The sequence below is a fragment of the Heteronotia binoei genome, chromosome 10, assembly GCF_032191835.1.
Source record: "Heteronotia binoei isolate CCM8104 ecotype False Entrance Well chromosome 10, APGP_CSIRO_Hbin_v1, whole genome shotgun sequence".
Classification (NCBI taxonomy): Eukaryota; Metazoa; Chordata; class Lepidosauria; order Squamata; family Gekkonidae; genus Heteronotia; species Heteronotia binoei.
This window is the reverse complement of record NC_083232.1, coordinates 14,957,455-14,979,037: the sequence shown is the minus strand read 5'-3', so window position 1 is coordinate 14,979,037 and position 21,583 is coordinate 14,957,455. Positions and strand designations below refer to the sequence as shown.

At 44.1% G+C, this 21,583-nt stretch overlaps 1 protein-coding gene across 2 annotated transcripts in view; it reads left to right on the top strand.

The window, feature by feature from the left end:
- The window catches only part of EXOG (exo/endonuclease G), a 51,230-nt gene that overhangs the window by 5,293 nt on the left and 24,354 nt on the right, over positions 1-21,583 (top strand). For both annotated transcript variants that reach the window (XR_009555870.1, XM_060247997.1), the window contains exons 2-5: positions 3,936-4,085; positions 6,771-6,910; positions 10,601-10,677; positions 13,813-13,927. Coding sequence is in view for 1 of the 2 variants with exons in the window: in XM_060247997.1 (XP_060103980.1) it covers positions 3,936-4,085; positions 6,771-6,910; positions 10,601-10,677; positions 13,813-13,927 (482 nt within the window). In the remaining variant the exon portion in view is untranslated. The remainder of the gene's footprint in view (positions 1-3,935; positions 4,086-6,770; positions 6,911-10,600; positions 10,678-13,812; positions 13,928-21,583) is intronic.

The following is a 21,583-nucleotide window of genomic DNA, read 5'->3' as shown; positions in this document are numbered from 1 at the left end:
TCCAGGGTGGCCAAACTGTGGCTTAGGAGCCACATGTGGCTCTTTCACTCATATTGTGTGGCTCTGGAAAGAAAGCAGCTTTAAATTCAGATGCCTTCTCCAAGCCCCCAGAGCCTCATCTTGGAGAATACATTTAAAGGCTTGGAGAATACATTTAAAGTTAAAGTTGCTTTCTTTCCAACTCTCCCTCCCCATATATCTTCCTTCCCTCAAACATCTGACATTTATTCCATGCTCTTAAGTTAAGCAAGTTTGGCTAGCCCTGCTCTAAAATGATCAGAGGCAAGCCTTGATCCTACCTGGGGATGATAGTGAAAGTCCTTTGCCAGGGTTGCCAGAAGTTGACATGACTGTACTTACGCACACTTGTGCATTTATTTCAGTATGGAGCTTCTCAATGCCCAACCAGGCACTGACCAGATACTCATGTTTTGTTTCAACAAGGTTGCTGTTGAATGTCAACTAGACTGAGTATTTGTACAGCACTTTAGCATGCTTGAAGAAGTGCTTCACAAACACCATCTCAAGAATCTTTACAAAACAAACCTGCAAGATGGATTGTGCTATAATTTTTCCTCTGAGAGCTGGAGAGCCAGTTTGGTGTAGTGGTTAAGTGTGCGGACTTTTACCTGGGAGAACCGGGTTTGATTCCCCACTACTCCACTTGCACTTGCTGGAATGGCCTTGGGTCAGCCATAGCTCTCTTGCAGAGGTTGTCCTTGAAGGGGCAGCTGCTGGGAGAACCTTCTCCAGCCCCACCCACCTCACAGGGTGTCTGTTGTGGGGGGGGGGGGAGGTAAAGGAGATTGTGAGCCGCTCTGAGACTCTTCGGAGTGGAGGGCGGGATATAAATCCAATATCTTCTTCAATATCTTCTTCTAGGATAAGTAGTTGTTCTTACCTGTAGTGAGGGTTATACTAAGCCCAATTCTCATCCAAACTAATTTAAATAGATTTGGAGGGAAATTTTGTAAACCAGTTGTTCCTATATAGCAATAGGAGGAGATTTCTGGGTATGTAAAAGCAAAATGGCAGGTTATAGTTCTGGACCTGTGGGAAATTTATATAGCGTATAAGAGATGAAAAAAATTGGAAGAAAACTTGGGGTGGTTTAATTATATTTATTTCCAGTATCCTCTGTTAGTTCTTTTGATGTGGAGAACTGATGTAAATTTAAAGTTAACACTTCTTCCAAAACTCATGGTGATTTCGAAGAAAAAAAATGCTTTAAGAAACTGTTGTTATTGCACCTTGCATTAATATGGCATTTTAGGCTCTTGAGAGCTGGCATACTGATGTTTTACCAAATACGCTGAAATAATGTATAACAGAATACAGTAGATGTTTTCCTCTTTTCTTTTTTCCCCCTTCCCTTCTGTTTTTAACAACTGGCATTGAAATAAGTTACTTTTAACCTGCACTTGCTATTGTTTGTAGAGTAATAGCACTTTTTAAAAGCACAAACAAAAACCTTTTAAAGTGGCACAGAGATCAAACAAAGCAACCTGTGATTGGTTTATAAATTGTTAAATATAAATTGAATTAAAAATAACATCCGCCTTCTTTCTCCCCACACACAATGAAAATCAATCGGCACTGTATTGAGAAAGTGGCTTCCCCTGACTTTATCACACCAGTTGTTCATTGCTGGCAGTGTCATATTTTTCATTTTACAGTGGCTTAAGTGTATTTGTATTACTATTATCATAAAAATCAATCTGAAGTGGTGGGCGAAAGGTTACAGTATGCAGTGCATTGTTTGTTTTTTTCCCCTTTCAAGAACTGAATGTTTTGAAATGTGGATACATGATAAATGAAGCGAGTCTTCCTAGAACTATTTCCAATTCTCTGTTTTTGGGGTGATCTCTTAAGGTCATGTTTTCTTTCATGGTACCTTTTTTCTAAACACTCTAAATACTTGCGTTCAGGTCAGGGCCATTTCCTGTTTGCTCCATGCTGTTTAAAACAAATCTCAGTTTTCTGGAGTTGTGGGCAGTGTTCCCTCTAAGCTGAGTTAGTGTGAGCCAGCTCACAGATTTTTAGCCTCCAGCTCAAACATTTTTGTCTTAGCTCAGGAAGGAATGACCCCAGAGCACACTAGTTTATGCAGTAGCTCACAATTTTAACACCAATGATACCCAGGAAGACACCCCTGTACTTATTCCCAAGCCATGCACCCCTGGAATGTGATATTGCAATGTAACCCTAGAATATTAATTGGATACAGCAATGCCCATTTGAATTGGAATGGTCTTCCTTGCACATAAGGGAGACAAATCCAGTTCCTTCTTGACCCCAAAGCAGGTCTGTAATGTGATTCTGGTTCACAGGCCAGAACAACATGATGCCAGCTGAAAGGTTGAGAAGCGTCCATCTTTCTGCTCCTGGGAGTGAAAAAGTTTCGGGCTCAGAGAGGTGGTGTGGGCAGTGCCATAAAAATTCCTTCACTTTTGGCAACCTTTAAAAGTCCTGTTATCAAAGCATAAGGAAATAAGAATGACCCAGGAAACCTCCAACACAAATAAATGGCTTGTGTCTCTCTGTTAATCCTCAGGACAAGACAGCAGGAAGGTTAGAGGCCAAGCACTCCTTTTGTTGTGAATGTGTGGTATAACCTGTAAACTGATCTCACGATTCTGACTTTTAACAAAGTTTCTATTTTTCTTTAATCAATTGCTAAGGCCATCAAAGTCAGCCAGTCCCCTGACCACTTGATGGATGCCCATCCATGGTTGACACTAAGAGAGAAATCTATCACTTTTGGGGAGCTTCAAAGGAACCAGTTTTGGGAAAAACAAGGCCATAAAGTCATTTGGCCAGTGTAATTAAAATGCCTATGTTGGGGTATGGATCTATGATACAAATGGTCTCTGATTGGCTATTACACATATGACACCCCGACTTTCCATTGGTGTGACACTCTGCCCCTCATTGGGTAGTGGAATTGAGTGATGTGACGTAATTTACCCTAGAAAACAGACAACCCAACCTGTCAGGTTGGGGAAAAGTGTGGGAAGAAAGGGAAAAAGGGAATCCCTTCATCCTCTCCTTCCTCCACCCCCTTCCTACCCTCACCCCCCTCCTCTCAAGAGAAATCTCCCTCCAGAAGCCTTGCATTTCCTCTGACTGAGTCTACCCTGCAAGATATAGGTATTGTATCACCCTTCCCCATCCTGCTTATTCAGCTAACCTCTTTGTATTCCTCTTGTATGCTTGAAATTGTTTGATTGGGATGTAACTATTTGAAACCTATGCTATAATAAAATCCATTATTAACCAAAGGATTTTCAGTGGTCTATCTCCGTAGACAAAGACATAGATCCCATACACCTCACCTCTCGTAGGCCTACCATTTTGAGCTAAGAAATATTAATATTCCCCAATAAAAAGTTGTTTGAGGTGTAACACCAATAGCTCACAAAGTAGAATTTTTGCTCACAAGACTCTGTAGCTTAGAGGGAACATCGGTTCTGGGTTTGGAAATACCTGAATATTTGGGGTGGGGTAGAAGCAAAAGAGGGCAGAATTTGAGGAGGGGGGGACCTCAGCAGGGTATAAGGCAAGGAAAAGGAAAGGTCCCCTTTGCAAGCACCAGTCGTTTCTGACTCTAAAAAACAGGCATCTTTTAATGGGAGATGTCTTCAAGAGGCAACATCAGGGGAAGGCCTTGGTTTTTATGCCCTGTTAGTTGGAACTCCAGAGGAACAGGTTGGCCACTGTTTGAGACAGAATGCTACACTACCTGAATCACTGGTCTGATCCAGCAGGGCTGTTCTTATGTTGTTATGAAGGCCTCAGTTTCTATGCCCTGTTGTTGGACTTCCAGAGGAACTGGTTGGCCACTGTGGGAGGCAGGATGCTGGACTAAATGGACCATTAGTCTGGTCCAACAGGGCTCCTCTTATATTCTTATGTTGCATTTGCTTCTTGCTTAGAACCAGCGACTGAGTCCGTGCTAGGAAAGTATGGATTTCCTGTAGATGGAACGCAGACCAGATACTACACCAATCATGTGCTGTCTTACGACCAAGCAAAACGGATACCGAGGTGGGTGATTGAACATATCTCCAAACACAAGACCGTGGGTAAGTAAACTCTACACACGTGTGTCTTGTAATTATTCTCTTTGTGGATTAGAGGTACTTTACAGGTGATGTGCAATTAACGTAGCTCTAAAAAGCTTTCCCTGTCTTCCAGTGATTGTTTAGGCCCAAAGTAGATGTAATAGTGTCCGCAGGTCCAGCTCACGGATGCTGTCAAGTCTGGTTTGACTCTTAAGCAGGAAAATTCTAATGTCTTGCTTCCAGAAAGGTTTAATAGGCCGTGTTATCACTTTTATTAAAAGGACGTGGCCGGCAGGAAAAGCCTCCAAAATACTTTGCCACAAAAGTTTTGTTAAAAGGTGGCTTCATGCTGCCTCTTATGCTGAGATGCAGAATCAGCATCCTGGGTTGGAGCAGGTGGATTGCTACAAAATGATACATGTTTAGCTCCACTGTGGTTCCACTGCAAAACCCCTACACACACACATACACAGGGTGCAAAGGGGATGCATCTTGGCTCTGTGTCCACCTGTGGCAAAGGAAGAAAGCCCAGCTGTCCTGGTTAATAGAAGAAATTATTACAATTTGTGACAAGACAGAAGGTTTGGATATCTGAAAAAGCATCATAAACAAGTTTCTTGTGTCTTTTTCAGAAGTCTTATTGTCATCTGTGGCAAGGCTCTGTAATGATCAGTGAACACCTAAGGCGTTTAAGCCAGGGGTGTCAAACATGAAGTCCAGAGGTTGAATCAGGCCCCTGGAGGACTGCTATCATGCCCCCGAGCAACTGGCTGTCATCTGCTTCCTTCTCCCGCTCTCTTACTTCCTTCTGCATCATAGCTTGCTTTGCCAGGCTTGCTCAATCGCACAGGAGCTACAGAGTAAAGCTTCTATTTAGTCTATTGACTGAGGCTCCTCCCTTGGGGAGGAGGGGGAGGGATAGCTTGCTTCGCCAGGCTCTTTCAATCACACAGCAGAGCTACTGAGCCAAGCCTCTCTTCCTTCTGTTGGCTGAGGCTCCTCCCTCTCCTGGTCCCCTGGGGAAGGAAGGAAAGAACCAGAGCTTCCTTTGCCCAGTTCCCTTCTTCCCTACAAAGAAAGCACCTTTTAAGACCAATGAGTGCTAATGTTTTAAGCATGTTTTATTTTAAGTTTTTTTTTAAAAAAAGTTAATTGTGTTTGTGTGCTTTATAAAACTTACATCTCTGCTACATTTTATGGCATTACATTTTATGATACACATGGTCTAATTTATGTTAGATCTGGCCCACATAACATGAGTTCAACACCCCTGGTTTAAGGGGTCAGATGGACCTAACTCAGGGATCTTTGTAGTGATGAGTTACTGCACTCCAAATCCTATTGCAAGTTACTGGGCATTCTGGACGGATTGAGTGATGTCCGCATACTGCTGCTATTTATTATTCATGTGGTCACTGACGTCCTAGCATTCAGTCAGCAATGGTCATTTTGCATGCTTTCTGCTCACCATCTTTTCTTAATCTTCCTTCCTTTTGCAATTCCTAAGCATGTGGATGTCTGAAGGGTCAGTAATGCTGCCATGTCTGACTGTGTCCTCTTAGGAGGGGGGACACTATGTTACACGCAAACACATGTCACAGTAGCATGATAAACTTAAAATAAATGGATACACTGTTTCAGCAGTGGGCAACTGAAAGCAGAAAAGAGAGGGGCACAGTGCTTTCTTTGCATTCCACATTTCTGCCCACAGTAGCCATTCTGATCAGCTGTTCTTTTAAAGCAAAATTTTAGCGCCAACTATAGTTAGCAGACGTTTGTGCGTAATGCACGGTTTAGCCCTGAGTCATAAATTTTCCTTCCTGTGCCCTCCTGTTCCCGGTAAAAGCTGTCCAAGCTAAGAACTTTGCCCAATGGAAATTCTGGGGCAGAGTTGTTATTAATATCTTGTGTTGTGTTTCCCACCTTGCCTCTCTAAAGCGAAATCCTTCATCCTGTTGATATGTTTAGGATGCACTGCATATTAATGTTCCCCTGCTGTGCCCCGCTTTGTCTGGGCAATATATATGATGTTTCAAAGTACAGGTAGTTAATTCTACTTGAATTACTGTGGGGTCACTTCCTGGTTTGGTTTACCATTGTGGTGGCATAGTTTATCAACACAACAGTTGACACAACTCTTGGGCCCAGCTCTGAATGTCAACATTTGGAGTTAAGGAAATGAACAATTTCACAAAAACACTTGGTTGGAAGCAACCCAAGATGGGTCGGATGTGGAATTCTGAAATGCATCGAGAGCATTGATTGCTTCGGTCTTGGGTATTTTGAATACTTCGAAACATTCCAGAGAACGGATAAAAGGAAGCACTTCTTCACCCAGAGGGTGATTATTGTCACAGGGGGTGGTGGTGTCTACAAGCATAGACAACTTCAAGAGCAGATTGGATACACATATGGAGCAGAGGTCCATCCGTGGCTATCAGCCACAGCATATTGTTGGAACTCTCTGTCTGGGGCCAGTGATGCTCTGTATTCTTGGTACTGGGGAGGGGGCACAGTGGGAGGGCTTCTGGTGTCCTGGCCCCATTCATGGACCTCCTGATGGCGCCTGGGTTTTTTGGCCACTTTGTGACACAGAGCATTGGACTGGATGGGCCATTGGTCTGATCCAACATGGCTTCTCTTACGTTCTTATCAGTTTATTGTTAAAACACCCCTTTATAAACCCTTTGCTGTCCTGTTCCCCAGGCAATGCAGACAGAAAACATTGTAAGTTCAGACCGGATCCTAGCATCCCTCCGCTCTTCAGTGCCATGAATGAAGACTACATTGGGAGTGGCTGGTCACGAGGCCATATGGCACCAGCAGGAGACAACAAATACTCTCCGGTAGGACTCTCAATTCCTGTGTGGTTCTTTGTGTTTTTGAAGGGAAGATTTTTTTTAAAAAGTCAACAGTATAATGTTTTCTGTAGAACTAGGATCTGGTATTTAAAACATGGACTTGGGGAACATGAAAAACGGATTCTGTTTGTTACTGGGTGGTGAAAGTGCTTTGTGATCATAGGCAAATCTTTCAACTTTGATATCAGACCCCTATCTGGACAGAAACAAGCATGGTGAGGTGATTAAAGATGCTGGATTAGGATGAGACCCAGGTTCAAATCTCCACTCTGCCGTGGAGGCTTTGGAGGTTTTTAATCAGAAGCTAGATGGCTGACAGCAATTCTGATTCTGTGAACTTAGGCACATCATGAGAACATAGAACCATAGAGTTAGAAGGGATCCCCAGGGTCATCTAGTCCAACTCCCTGCACAATACCGGAAATTTACAAATACCTCCTCCTAAATTCACAGGATCTGCATTGCTGTCAGAGAAGGAGGGCAGGAAGGATTGCATCAGTGCTTAGTTCCCATGGCGCCTTCTTACATGCCCAGGGAAATGTTGTTCAGTTTAGTGTCAGGCAGCAATTTGTCTCCAGGCCAGATCCTGGAATGTCCCCCCCACCTTTCGCCATCTTCTGGGCTTGGAGCAGGGGTCACTGGGTATGTGTTTGTGTGTAGGGGTGAGGTGCTTGTGAATTTCCTGCATTGTGCAGGGGGTTGGGCTGGATGACCCTGTGGATCCCTTCCAACTCTATGATTCTACTGAGTGACCTTACATAAGAACATAAGAGAAGCCATGTTAGATCAGGCCAATGGCCCATACAGTCCAACACTCTGTGTCACACAGTGGCAAAAAAAAATTTATATATACACACACACTGTGGCTAATAGCCACTAGTGGACCTCTGCTCCATATTTTTATCTAAACCCCTCTTGAAGGTGGCTATGCTTGTGGCCGCCACCACCTCCTGTGGCAGTGAATTCCACATGTTAATCACCCTTTGGGTGAAGAAGTACTTCCTTTTATCCGTTTTAACCTGTCTGCTCAGCAATTTCATCGAATGCCCACGAGTTCTTGTATTGTGAGAAAGGGAGAAAAGTACTTCTTTCTCTACTTTCTCCATCCCATGCATTATCTTGTAAACCTCTACCATGTCACCCCGCAGTCGACGTTTCTCCAAGCTAAAGAGTCCCAAGCGTTTCAACCTTTCTTCATAGGGGAAGTGTTCCAGCCCTTTAATCATTCTAGTTGCCCTTTTCTGGACTTTCTCCAATGCTATAATATCCTTTTTGAGGTGCGGCGACCAGAACTGCACACAGTACTCCAAATGAGACCGCACCATTGATTTATGCAGGGGCATTATGATACTGGCTGATTTGTTTTCAATTCCTTTCCTAATAATTCCCAGCATGGCATTGGCCTTTTTTATTGCAAATGCACACTATCTTGACATTTTCAGTGAGTTATCTACCATGACCCCAAGATCTCTTTCTTGGTCAGTCTCTGCCAGTTCACACCCCATCAACTTGTATTTGTAGCTGGGATCCTTGGCCCCAATGTGCATTACTTTGCACTTGGCCACATTGAACCTCATCTGCCACGTTGACGCCCACTCACCCAGCCTCAACAGATCCCTTTGGAGTTCCTCACAATCCTCTCTGGTTCTCACCACCCTGAAAGGATTGTGAGGAACTCCAAAGGGATCTGTTGAGGCTGGGTGAGTGGGCTAGTTGTGCTCTCTCAGTCTCACCCTACCACACAGGGTTGTTTTAAGTGTCAATTAGAAGAGGGGAAGGTGATCAGGAATGGACTGGCCATTATAGCCACTGTGGAGAAATGCCATTTTGGGCCTGTGTTTGTCTGGGAGTTGGCTGGAGGAGTCTGTCAAACTGGGGTCAGGCTTCGGCCTAGTTTCTTCCTCCTCTCCTGTCTGGAACCAGCAATTCTTGGGAGAGCCTCCTAGAGAGACAGGAAGTCCTTGAGGCCTGCCTCCCAGAATGCTGCACGAGAGGTAAACCAGTTCCTGGACGGGAAATGGATTTTATATTGGAGATTTTGGGTGGGAAAACAGTCAGTTAAAGTTGTCAGGGGAAGCTGGCAGTCAGTTTAGTTCAGTCTTGGAGTAGTGGACAGTTAAAGTTTGCAGGCAATCTGTTAGGATGGAAACAGTCTGAGGAAAGTATGGTCAGGCTTGCAGCAGTCCAAGTCAGGTGCCTGCCCTACATGTCGTCTAGTTAGGGCAAGTATTGTAATAGGGAGAGAAGGAGCGTTTTCCCCCTATGATTTGTTTCTTTTGTTCACCCTTTTTAAAGAATGCCTGTAAATAGTTGTAAACTTTAAATAAATGTTGTTTGTTTAAAGTGTAGTCCCTCTGTACCACATAGTTCCCCCAACTGCTTTGGAACGCTATGAGTGGGTTGGGGAATCCTGTGGTGGAGAGAAGTGGCACAGCAGCTGGTTGCCAACTCTCCAGCGGAGCCCAAAAGATCCCTAGGAAGTCCCAAGAAGGGTTCTTAGCGAGTTCAGAGGGAGGTTAGGAGGCTGTTCTGCCTAACCAGAGCCCAAACAGGGACAGTGGTGGCAATGAATACTCTGAGGCAGCAAAGTGGAACGGCCCTTTCAGGTCAGCATACCGGGAAGGCCTGGGCGGGGGCGGAACCAGCTAGCAGATGCAGGACCGGTCCACCACAGCCACCAAGGAATTTCCCAATGTGCCATTGACTTCCCCCCTCTCCCCAATTTGGGCTGTGCCCTTCCCAGGGAAAGTGACTTTTGGCTTAGGTGAGGTGGGTGTTTAAGGCCCCCATGTGCCCCTGCAAAGGGCACACAGGGTAGAAGACATCCCTTACCATCCTTCACTCCCAATTCCCAGAGTGCGCAAGTACCAGCCATGGCTGGTTTTAGGAGTAAGCCAGAGTGTGGCTTGGAAGTGTACACTAGAAACCTTTGTTGTAGAGCCAAACAAAGTAGATCATGGTAGCAGAGCACTAGTCTGACTTGCTATTTTGGGAAGTGTCTTTAAGGTGTCTGTTATTCTAGTTTTCCTCCCATCTAAAACAAAGAGGTATTTCTTTCTTGTGGAGCCCACAGGCAAGAAGATCTCCCTTTTTTGAATTCAACACCTCATTCCTTTCTTCCTCATCAAATCACCCTAATTAATGGGCCGCTCAAACAACTGGGTAGCCCAGGGGTAGCCAAACTTGCTTACATATGAACATATGAAGCTGCCTTATACTGAATCAGACCCTTGGTCCATCAAAGTCAGTATTGTCTTCTCAGACGGGCAGCGGCTCTCCAGGGTCTCAAGCTGAGGTTTTTCACACCTATTTGCCTGGACCTTTTTTTGGAGATGCCAGGGATTGAACCTGGGACCTTCTGCTTCCCAAGCAGATGCTCTACCACTGAGCCACCATCCCTCCCACCGTCCCTCCTTAACATAAGGATAAACACATAGAATAAACATCAGAGGTTTGGGAAGCAAAAGACATGAACTAATATTATGCACATGTCTTTCTTAGAACTCTTAATACTTTTTTTGCACAGAAAGATAAAATACATTCTAGAAGAAAACTTTTTTAAAAACAAAGCAGAGATACGTTAATATTTGGATGTTTAATTCTGCTTGCTAACGAACATTTAAGCTGTCCTAGGTGCCCATCCAAAATTGAGTTACAATTCTTTTTGATCTGCAGAAAGCCATGGCAGAAACGTTTTATCTCTCCAACATCGTACCTCAGAACTATGAGAATAATGCTGGATTCTGGAACAGGTATGTGGTTGCTAGATCCACGAAGTACAAAAATCAGCTCACTATCAATGCTGCATTTTCACATTTACTTACCGTACTTAGACCAGATGAAGATAGGTAGCCATGTTTGTCTGTAGTGGTAGAAAAAAGCAAAAGTCCAAGAGCACCTTAAAGACTAACAAAATTTGTGGCAAGGAATGAGTTTTCTTGAGTCACTGCTCACTTCTTCAGATGCAGGTAGAACGTGAGTCCATCTGTCCTGTATATTGGACACGAGAGATCGCTTATTCCTTTCTATTACTTAGAGCAGGCGTGGCCAGATTTGCTTAACGTAAGAGCCACATAGAATAAACATCAGATGTTTGAGAGCCACAAGATGTGAACATCAGGTGTTTGAGGGAGGGAGGGAGAAAGGAAGGGAGGAAATAGTTGGGGGAGGAAAGAAGAGGTAGAAAGAAAGCAACTTTTAATTTTAAATGCATTCTTCAAGCTGTCAGCTGGCTTGGCTTGAAGAAGTGATTTAAAGATAAAATTGCCTTCTTCTCCAAGCCAGCTGACAGGGTTGGGGGTTGAGAGCCGTATGTGTAAAAGAGCCACTTGTGACTCCCCAGCCAGTTTGAAAAACCCCTAACGTAGAACACTTTAGCACTGAGTCAGAAGGGGGGAGACTGGGATATAAAGACTCAGAGATCTTCATTCCAAGTTGTATCTGACAACTTGTATTTGACTCTCAAAAGCTCATATCTCAACTTGTATTTGACTCTCAAAAGCTCATACCCCAAAAATCCTGTTGGTCTCTAAGGTGCTATTGGACTAACCTACCTGTTCTACTGCAGACCAGCAAAGCTACCCTCTGAAATTCTCAAACTGCACCCAGAAACAGGCTGGGGGGGGGGGCGGCATCATTGGCTTAACATGCTTAGTGTGAGAGCTGAAAAGCACAGACCGAAGGAGAAGAAATAAAACAGGCAAATAAGAAAGGGGGAAGGAGAGAATGGGCACAAAGTAGTTGCTGTTCAGGTGATTTAAGCTGCATGAACAGTAAGCCAGTCTGTGCGGACGTCAGTGCAGTGTTCACATATATGTTTATTTATATTTATAATTTATCCCATCCTGATGGCTGGGGGTGGATAACCATTTGAAGCGTAAATCCAGTGAAATGGAATAAAATTCAATTAATTAGACACACGCTGCCACAGGAATAAAATTAGTTTGCTTCAAGCAGAGTGCGCAGTACGATAAAGGCTTCTGTTAATTCGGCTGCGGCAGCGGTGGGCGAGTCCTTGAATAATCCCCTGCTCCCACTCGTCCTTACAAGTATCCTTACTTCCACGTGTTTGGCCTGGTGCAAACATGACATGTGTTTCCCAGAAATCACCAGGGTTCAGAGAAAGCACTTATCTCTTCAAATCCAGTGATTCAGCAAAATCTAGATAATGAATCTCCACTGAAAACTCCACTGAATTGCAAACCAAAACATTAATACGAGCATGAAGCATTTGAGGGAAGCAGCGGACATAGAAAGGAAAGTGTCGTTTTAAATAAATTGCTCCATGACTGTTAACAAATAATATATTTGGACTTTCCTGGTGCTAACAAAATGCTTGTTCAAAACTTGATTTGATGTACAGGCATGGGCTGCTTTGAAAGTGGCTTGGGTTTATAGAGGGCAGGGCTTTCAGTGCCTACTAGCCATGATGGTTAAAGAGAACCTCCACACACACAGGCAGTAAACCTCTGAATACCAGTGCCGGGATGCGACATCAAGGGAAGACCTCGGCCTCTGTACCCTTCAGAGGAACTGGTTGGCCACTGTGTGAGATAAGTTGCTTCCTTTTATTGGAGGGAGTTGTATTTTGTGTGTGTGTTTGTGTATGCGCATGCATCTGGAAGTCATGGTGACTTCTGGTGAATATCCTCCAGGGGGCCTGGAGGATAGTCAGAGAAGTGGCTGGATAAAGTCTGCCCTTGTCCTCGTGACTTGGTATTTCAAGGGGGTCTCCCATCCAAGTACTGTCCAGTTGACTGCATTTCCCCACATCGTTGGTGCCAACATGCACCATGACCACTAGCTCCTCCCCAGCACTGTCTATCAGCCTATCTACTACACGCGTAATGTCCGCTACCTTCGCACCAGGCAGGCAAATCACCATACGGTCAGTACGCGGTTTTGCCACCCAGCTGTCTACTTGCCTAAGGATCGAATCACCAACTACCAAGACCCCCCTCTCTCCCTGTTCAGGGATGGTTCCTTGGCGTGAAAGGAGTCCCGCTCACCAACTAAAGAAAAGGTCCCTTCTGAGGGCGCATTCCCCTTATCCTCAGCCCGGTGCGCTGTTCCCTCTTGACCCTCACGCTCCCTGGTAGCAACGGGGCTGCCACGATCAGAGCGGGGTTCATCTAACATGTCCCCGAGAGTCTTCTCCGAGTGCCTAACTGACCATCTCTGCTTCTCCAGGTCAGTCACTTTGGCCTCAAGGGTACGAACTCGTTCCCTGAGGACCAGGAGCTCCTTGCATCGAGGACACACCCAAGACTCCTGTTTTATGGGCAGATAGTCATACATGTGACACTCAGTGCAAAACACTGGAAAGCCCCCACCCCCCTGCTGGCATTCTACCTTCATGATAGCTTTTTTAAAAATATACAGTCCCCTTTTAAACCCTGTTTGTTTATGTGGCTCCCTGTCTGGAGAGTCTACTTACCTTATTGGGAACACAAGGAATCTGGGTTCCTGGTCCTTACATAGCCCCCAAGCTAAGAGCCCTTTAGCTCTCACCCTTCGGTTTGTGCCAAAGGCTTTTGCCTCTGGCAAGGCGCAGCTTAATAATGCAAAGAGGGTGGGGAACACAGCCACTCCTAATCAATCAGCAACAATCACCTTCACCTTCAGCCCTTCACACAAACTCAGAAGTTTTCAGCAACTTCCCCAGCTGCTGAGCCACAAACCTCACCCTGGTAGCACTTCTCTGCTCTATCCCAGAGCTCTCTTAAATGTGCTAATTTTGTTAATTTTTAAAAAAACATTTTCAGCACATTTCAGCAAATGGCTAGAATTCCTACATGTAAATGCCTACATGTCCTTGTTCCTGGGATTGTTACACTCCCCGCCACCCCAGTCCTTTTATTTATATTGTCTGTTTGGCATACTTACAGAATGGAAATGTATTGCCGTGAACTTACTGAGAGATTTGAAGATGTGTGGATTGTTTCGGGACCTTTAACGTTACCTCAGATCGATGACAATGGGAAGAGAAGAGTCACTTATCAGGCAAGTACTTAAACTCTGTAAATTAGAATTAATATATTGAAATGGTTGCATTTGAGTACAGTAATGCCTTTGAGACCAAAAAGATTTTTGAGGTATAAACTATTAATTGCCATTGAAAATTTCTCTCTCTCTCTCTTTTTTGTACTTTTGTATTTGTGTATGTGTGTGTCTACACCTGGAACTCATGGTGACTTCTGGTAACTGACCCCTACTGGGGGCCTGGAGGTTATTCAGAGAGGTGGTTGAATAAAGCCTGCCCTTGCCCCCGGCTCTGGTATTCCAAAGAAGGTCTCCCATCCAAGTACTTGCCAGAGTTGGTCCTGCTTAGCTTTCCAGATTTAACAAGATTGGGCTTGCCTGAGCTATCCAGGTCAGGGTGAAAATTTCTTTTCATGTTGCTCTAATACAGGGGTGGCCAAACTTGCCCAGTGTAAGAGCCGCATAGAATAAATGTCAGATGTTTGAGAGCCGCAAGACAGGAAGGAAGAAAGGAAGGGGGGAGGATGGGAGAGGTGGAAAGAAAGCAATTTTAACTTTAAATGCATCCTCCAAACTGCCAACTGGCTTGGCTTGGAGAAGCGATTTAAAGAGACAAATGCCTTCTCCAAGCTGACCGACAGAGCAGTGGGGGCTTCAAAAGCCACACAATATGTGTGAAAGAGCCACATGTGGCTCCCGAGCTACAGTTTGGCCACCCTTGCTCTAATATTATTTGCAACTGTTGAATGAAAACATGGGATTACATGCACAGAGAGAGCCTTTCCCAAAATTCCACAAGCACCCACGGGCTTAACAAAGTTGCGAACCCCAGAATGCAGTTAATCATAGTATCGCTCCTTTTGTTTCTTGTGTTAAAGTGAAGGATGTTACTGTAAAGCTTCATATATGTGGATATAAATTTGATTTGTTAGTCAAATTTACTGTATCCCAAGTCACATGCTCTTAGTTTGTCTGCTGTCTTTGTTGAAAAGACAGATTGATAAGGGTGCATGGTGTAAACATAAATGTTTAAGAAATAACATTTGCAGAATATAAATATATGTCTGGAAATGTACAATAAAATGCCAGCAGGAAGAATCTGTTCTGTGTCACTGGAGACGAAAAAGCAAATACTCCACCTTAGTCCAGGGCAAATCAAAATGAGGGTGTTGTGTTTTGTGCATTTCTGTTCTCCAGAGAACATCAATTCAGTGACTTTTGTACGCGAGCAGATTTTTGTTTCTAAATGTATCATTTTGCAGTCATGTTTCCTCCTACACAACACTCAAATTGAACACAAGACTCAATGCATAATTTAGAACTTTATCAGCAGCAGTTGCCACAAAGTTGAAGTTTCTTGTATTTGCTTTAATCTTCAGTGAAAAATCCCCTTTTTAAAATTGCTGGAACGTTTACAGGGACAACCAATGACATTTTTAACAGTGTGTGTTAAGTACCATCCAGTTGCTTATGACTTACGGTGACCCTATGAATTGGTGGCCTCCAATACATCCTATCATCAATGTTCCCGCTAAGCTGCATTGTCTTGTGAGCAAAAATTCTGCTTTGTGAGCAACTGGTGTTATAGCTGTGAGCTGCTGGTATTAAAGTTGTGAGCGACTGCATAAATTAGTGTGCTCTGGGTTCGTCCTTCCTGAGCTAAGACAAAAATGTGTGAGCTGGAGGCTAAAAATCTGTGAGCCAGTTCACACTAACTCAGCTTAGGGGGAACACTGCCTATCATTAACAGCCTTGCTCAGGTCTTGCAAACTGAGGGCCGTGGCTTCCTTGCTTTAGTCAATCCATATAATCTTTGATCTTCCACTTTTCCTGCCGCCTTCAGCTTTTCCTAGCATTATGGTCTTTTCCAGTGACTCTTGTCTTCTCTACGTACTCATGTTTAATCTAATCAACAACAATTGCAAGTATGGTTGGATCAAGACCTAAAAATAAAGTGTTTAATAAAGATAACAGGGTCACTTTTAGTATATGGTCCATTCAGGGGTTGTTTTGTAGAAAAATAGGTGGTGGAGCATTACCATAACTCATTAGCATATGCCACCACCACCCCAGTCAAAAGAAACCTGATGCAAGAAGGGAGAGCCCTGGGCGAGCGAGGCCTGCTTGGGCTGGCTTGAGATCCAGCCGACCCAAGCAGGCCTCACTCGCCTGGGGCTCTACTGGGCCACCCCCCCAATCAAAAGGCCAGCAAGCCACTTGCTGCCCAAAATCACATAAGAAGTGGAGAAAGGGTGGCATAGGCTTTTCCAGGGGTAAATGAGGGCTGCCTGGTTGGCTGCCCGCTCTCCTAATCCAGGGATTGTTATGCAGCTGCACCTACTATTCAATGGAGAAGGTAGGTGAGGAAGAGGGGGAACCCTCAGAAAGGTTCAGGAGCTGTGCTCCTGTGAGCTCCTGCTGAATCTGAGGCCTGGGTCTGTCCTTTGTAAGCATCTGGATGGCCCAGGCTAGCCTGGTTCTGTCAGATCGTAGAAGGTAAGCCAGTTCAGGCCTGGCTAGTGTCTGGATGGGAGACCACCAACAAAATCCAGGTTTGCTATCCAAAGGTGAGAGATGGCAAATCACCTCTGTTCATCTTTTGCTTTGAAAACCTTATGGGGTCACGATAAGTCGGCTGTAACTTGATGGCAGTGTCCACCACCATTGACGATGTAGTTCGGAGGAGAGACAGGTCACTGTTAAAGAGACTTCTGCTATAAAATCTGAAGGCTGATTCTCATATTTCCATTTTGGCATGGAAAGGCACTATCAGGTGATGTATCATGCTCATTTTACTTGGTAAATATATTCTTGCCTGATTATACCCTACTGCTGTCCAATGTTCCCTCCAAAATGAGCAAAAATTCTACTTTGCAAGCTACTGGCATTAAAGTTGTGAGCTACTGCATTAATTAGTGTGCTCCAGGGTCATCCTTCCTGAGCTAAGACAAAAATGTGTGAGCCGGAGACTAAAAATCTGTGAGCTGGCTCACGCTAACTCAGCTTAGAGGGAACACTGCTGTTGTCATATCTGGCTTCTAATATGCAAGTCGAACCCAAATTTGCAGAGGTTCCCCAACCACGTGAAGGCAAACCGATGAGAACAATTTTCCTTTAAAAACAGTTTCCTTGTTAAAACTGGCTTTCTGGATTGGTGTTTCCCACTAATCCAGGATCAGATCACTTATTCTTCCTCTGGGGTTAACCAGAGGTTTCCCTGATTCACCAGGTTTAGGCTTTTTAGGTTTATTGGATTTATATCCCGCCCTCCCTGCCGGAGCAGTCAAGGCGGCTCACAACCAGTAAAATCAAAACAATTCACATGACTTACATTATAAATTAAAAATTGAACAATTAAAACAGTGAAATCCACTACATCTGTCCCTATTTTCTCACTTTCATGGAAGCTTTAAAGGTGATTGAACAAGCCATATGAAAATGGGAAGTTCTGTAACTTCCCCGGATGGCATATTCTGTTGCTGCATACCTTTAGAATTAGGGGGTTTTTATAACAAAGAGTCTGAATTTAATGAATTTCTAATTAGCTTGTTAAGGACACATATTAATTAATATATTTGGCCCTGTTGTTTAATTACAGGTATTCAATTATGCTTGTCTTTAATTCCAAATACATTGAATTAACCAATATGCCTAGTTTTTAAAATGTGCAACTCCTATGGATGATTGGTATTGCAGAGCGCTGCCATGAAATCCTAGGGTTTTTCATTTTGAGACATATGAAACATCATGTTTCTTCAGTATATTTCCAGGGCCTTGGGGAAGGAAGGAATATTGATTTGGGGACTAATGCAAGTTCCTCAGAATTGGGGGGTATGCCCCTCCCCTTGGAGCTTTAGGAAATTGTTTTATAATAGATTTTGACATCTTGCATTGAGGGTTTTTTTTTTTAGTAATGTAAGTTTGCATCCCCCCACCCCAGCAAATATCTTGAAAATCTGAACAAGATTCTCGTAATGAGAATAGCTGTGAAAAATGCATATTATGAGAAAATGGCACGTGGCTAGAGAAACTAATAGGATGGATGAGAGCCAATAAACTGAAGCACAGTTCAGACAAGACCAAGGCTTTTTTTGAGCAGGAACCCAGTTCCAGGTGGCTTGGAATCAGGGGGTGTGGCCTAATATGCAAATGAGTTCCTGCTGGGCTTTTTCTACCAAAAAAAAAAAAGCCCTGGACAAGACTGAGGTGCAGCTGATTAATGATGGAACTTCTTGAGGACTGAGGAATCAGTCTGTCAGCAAGGAGTGCATGTCCCTGAACGAGAAAGTTTGTAGCTTGGGGGTGCTTCTGTCAGAAGGATCAGAACTCCTCTGTAGCACATAGTTCCTTTTGTCAGCTTTGCCGGATAGGCTGGGTGTGACCATTCTTTGGCAACTGTGATCTGGCCATGGTGAGCACATCCAGGTTGGATTAGTATCATGTGTTGCTTGTGGGGCTGCCCACATACAGTTTTTTGAATTCCCAATTGTGTCTTATGCTTTAAAAATGGCAGGGCCCCATTTTCCTACGAGGTTTTGGTGTTTTTGATGAGGGGTGTTTTTTTACCTCAAATCCAAATGTTACTCAGCTTTCTCCAGCATCACTGAAGACAGTTTATTCTTGAGGGCTGATTTTGGGGTTTTTCGGGGGCTTTTTGGTAACAGCTAATGCTATGAGATCTATCAGGTTTCTATTACTTTTTGCTATAATATAGTGTCACTTTGACCTTGATGATCATAGAATCATAGAGTTGGAAGGGACCTCCAGGGTCATCTAGTCCAACCCCCTGCACAATGCAGGAAACTCACAAACACCTCCCCCCATCCCCCCTCCCTGACCTCCTCCTCATGATCTGCCTAATTAACAGAATCAACATTGCTGTCAGATGGCCATCTAGCCTCTGTTTAAATACCTCCAAAAAAGGAGAGCCCACCACCTCCACTGAGGAATCGCTCTAACGGTCAGGAAGTTCTTCCTAATGTTGAGCCGGAACCTATTTTGATTTAATTTCAACCCGTTGGTTCTGGCCCTACCTTCTGGGGCCACAGAAAACAATTCCACACCATCCTCTCTACATGAAAACCCTTCAAGTACTTGAAGATGGTGATCTATCACCTCTCAGCCGCCTCCTCTCCAGGCTAAACATCCCCAGCTCTTTCAACCTTTCCTCATAGGACTTGGCCTCCAGACCCCTCACCATCTTGGTCGCCCTCCTCTGGACCCATTCCAGCTTGTCTATGTCCTTCTTAAAATGTGGTGCCCAAAACTGAACACAATACTCCAGGTGAGAAAGTAATAGGATGGATGAGAGCCAATAAACTGAAGCACAGTTCAGACAAGAGCAGAGTAAAGCGTGATCTGGACACTATACTTCTGTTGATACAGCTCAAAATTGCATTTGCCTTTTTAGCCACCGCATCACACTGTTGACTCATGTTCAGCGTATGATCCACTAAGACCCCTAGATCCTTTTCGCACATACTTCTACTAAGACAAGTCTCCCCCATCCTATAGCCATGCATTGGATTTTTCCTTCCTAAATGCAGAACTTTACATTTATCCCTGTTAAGATTCATTTTATTGATGATGTACTATGGTAATTTCTTTCCCCTTGGGAAGGTCTTAACCCCTAGTTTCAGAAAATAAAAACTGTTCTACCTAATGTTTTTAGTATGGAGAAAAAAGCCTGTGGAGGTTTAAAGGCACATGGTGGCTGTTGCAGTGGGGCATTCTCCCACTGACCAGCTGGCTGGTGGCAAGGAGGAGCCTGCAAAACCAAGGGATGCCCCTCTGGAACCTGGCCACTGGCAAGCCTAGTGGGACCTCAAGATAAAGTGGAATTTGCCTGGAGATAGAAGTATACTCTAGAATACAATCAGTTAGGGTTGCCAAATCTAGCTCAGAAAATACCTGAGGACTTTGGGGGTGGAGCCAGGAGACTTTCTCATTCCCTAAAATAAATAAATAAAAATACAGCAGTGCACTTCCCCTGAATACAGTCTTAATTTCCTCATTTTCTCAGCAGCTGGCTGCACTTCCATTCTCTCTCCCTCTCACGCACACAGACACACACAGCAGCCAAAATAAACACAGTTTGGAAGCACACACTTTGTGGTCTCACTGGGGCAATTTGCTCACCACGGGAGTTGTTGACTGTTCTATACTCAACCCAGTTTGTCAGAATAACACAGGGAAACCAGAGGGTACTATTTTAGCATGCAAGCGGCTTCTTAAGGGACTAAAACAAACAGGTCTGTGCTCCTTCCCTTCCGTTGTTCTGCAGGCTTGCCCCACCCCCCTTCAGCCTAGCTTTAAGGTTTAAAGGCACACCACACCTTTTTTAGAAGCAAGCTGTACCCAGCGTCGTCTTAAGCCTTCCCAGGTTTGAAGAAACATAGAGGCTATTGGGGTGGGGCTTCCCCCCGTTGGCCAGCTGACTGGGAGAGGGAAAGAGCCTGCCAAACCAGGAGATTTCCTGCAGGGTCCTGGGGATTGGCGAGCCTACAATTAATGGTTTTTTTCAGACTAATGTTCCAAGATTACTGATAGTTCATTTTTCTGCATTATAATTGGAAATCTTTATTATCATTATTATTTCTGATCGTTGTTGGATGCTGGAAGAGAAGGCCTTTGTTTCACTTTGAAAACTATTAGGGACTGCGGTCTATTCTATTGTGTATAGTTTGCTGTTGAGTTAGATCCTGCTATGTAATTTTGCATCATTGGCTGTCTCCTGTTAATGCTTATGTTTTGCTTTGGTTCTGTTTTTCCAATTTCTGGTTTGTTTTACAGCTTAGATCTTATTTCATTGGTATTGAAAGTCCCATCCTGGTTTCTTTTGTATTGTGCGTGTGTGTGTGTGCGCGCCCGCACACATGGAAGTCATGGTGACCTGTGGTGACTGACCCCTACTGGGAGCATGGAGGATATTCAGAGTGGAGTGGCTGAATCAAGCCTGCCCTGCCAACTTCCGGTATTTCAAGAAGCTCTCCCATTGAAGTACTTGCCAGAGTCGACCCTGCTTAGCTTCTGAGACCTAATTAAATCAGATCTAATTAAATCAGGCTATCCAGGTCAGGGCAAAGTCCCATTCAGTTGAAATTGTGTTGACTCACTCTGTTTTATTTATTTATATATTCAATTTCTTAACTGCCCTTCCTTGCTCTGGGCAGGTTACATCATAATAAACAGCTAAAAACTCAACTTTACAATATTAAAATAAATATTGGTGCTTAATAAAAGCCAGTACATTACAGATGATAACAATCAGGAAGGGAAAAGTGAGAGGGAATGAAAACCACAGGGACAGAGGTCGGTTCTCTTCAGACTATCGCTATCCCTGGCCAAGTGCCTAGTGGAACATCTGTCTTACAGGCCGTGCAGAATTGTTTCATATCCCGCAAGGCCCAGGTCTCACTTGTAAGAGTGTTCTGCTAGGTTGGGGCCAAGACTGAAAAGGCCCTGTCCCTGGCTGAGGATAGCTAGCTGGTTTTCAGACCAGGGATCACTAGCTGGTTGTCACTGGAGTAGCACAATGCTCTTTGAGGGATGTAATTCACCATGAGCCCCAGTGAGAAAGGCAAATAGTAAATAACATTAACAACAACAACAATAATAAACTTCTCTGTGATTCCAAAGCTATCTCTGGAAGGAAAGGGTTACTGCAACACAGAGAGA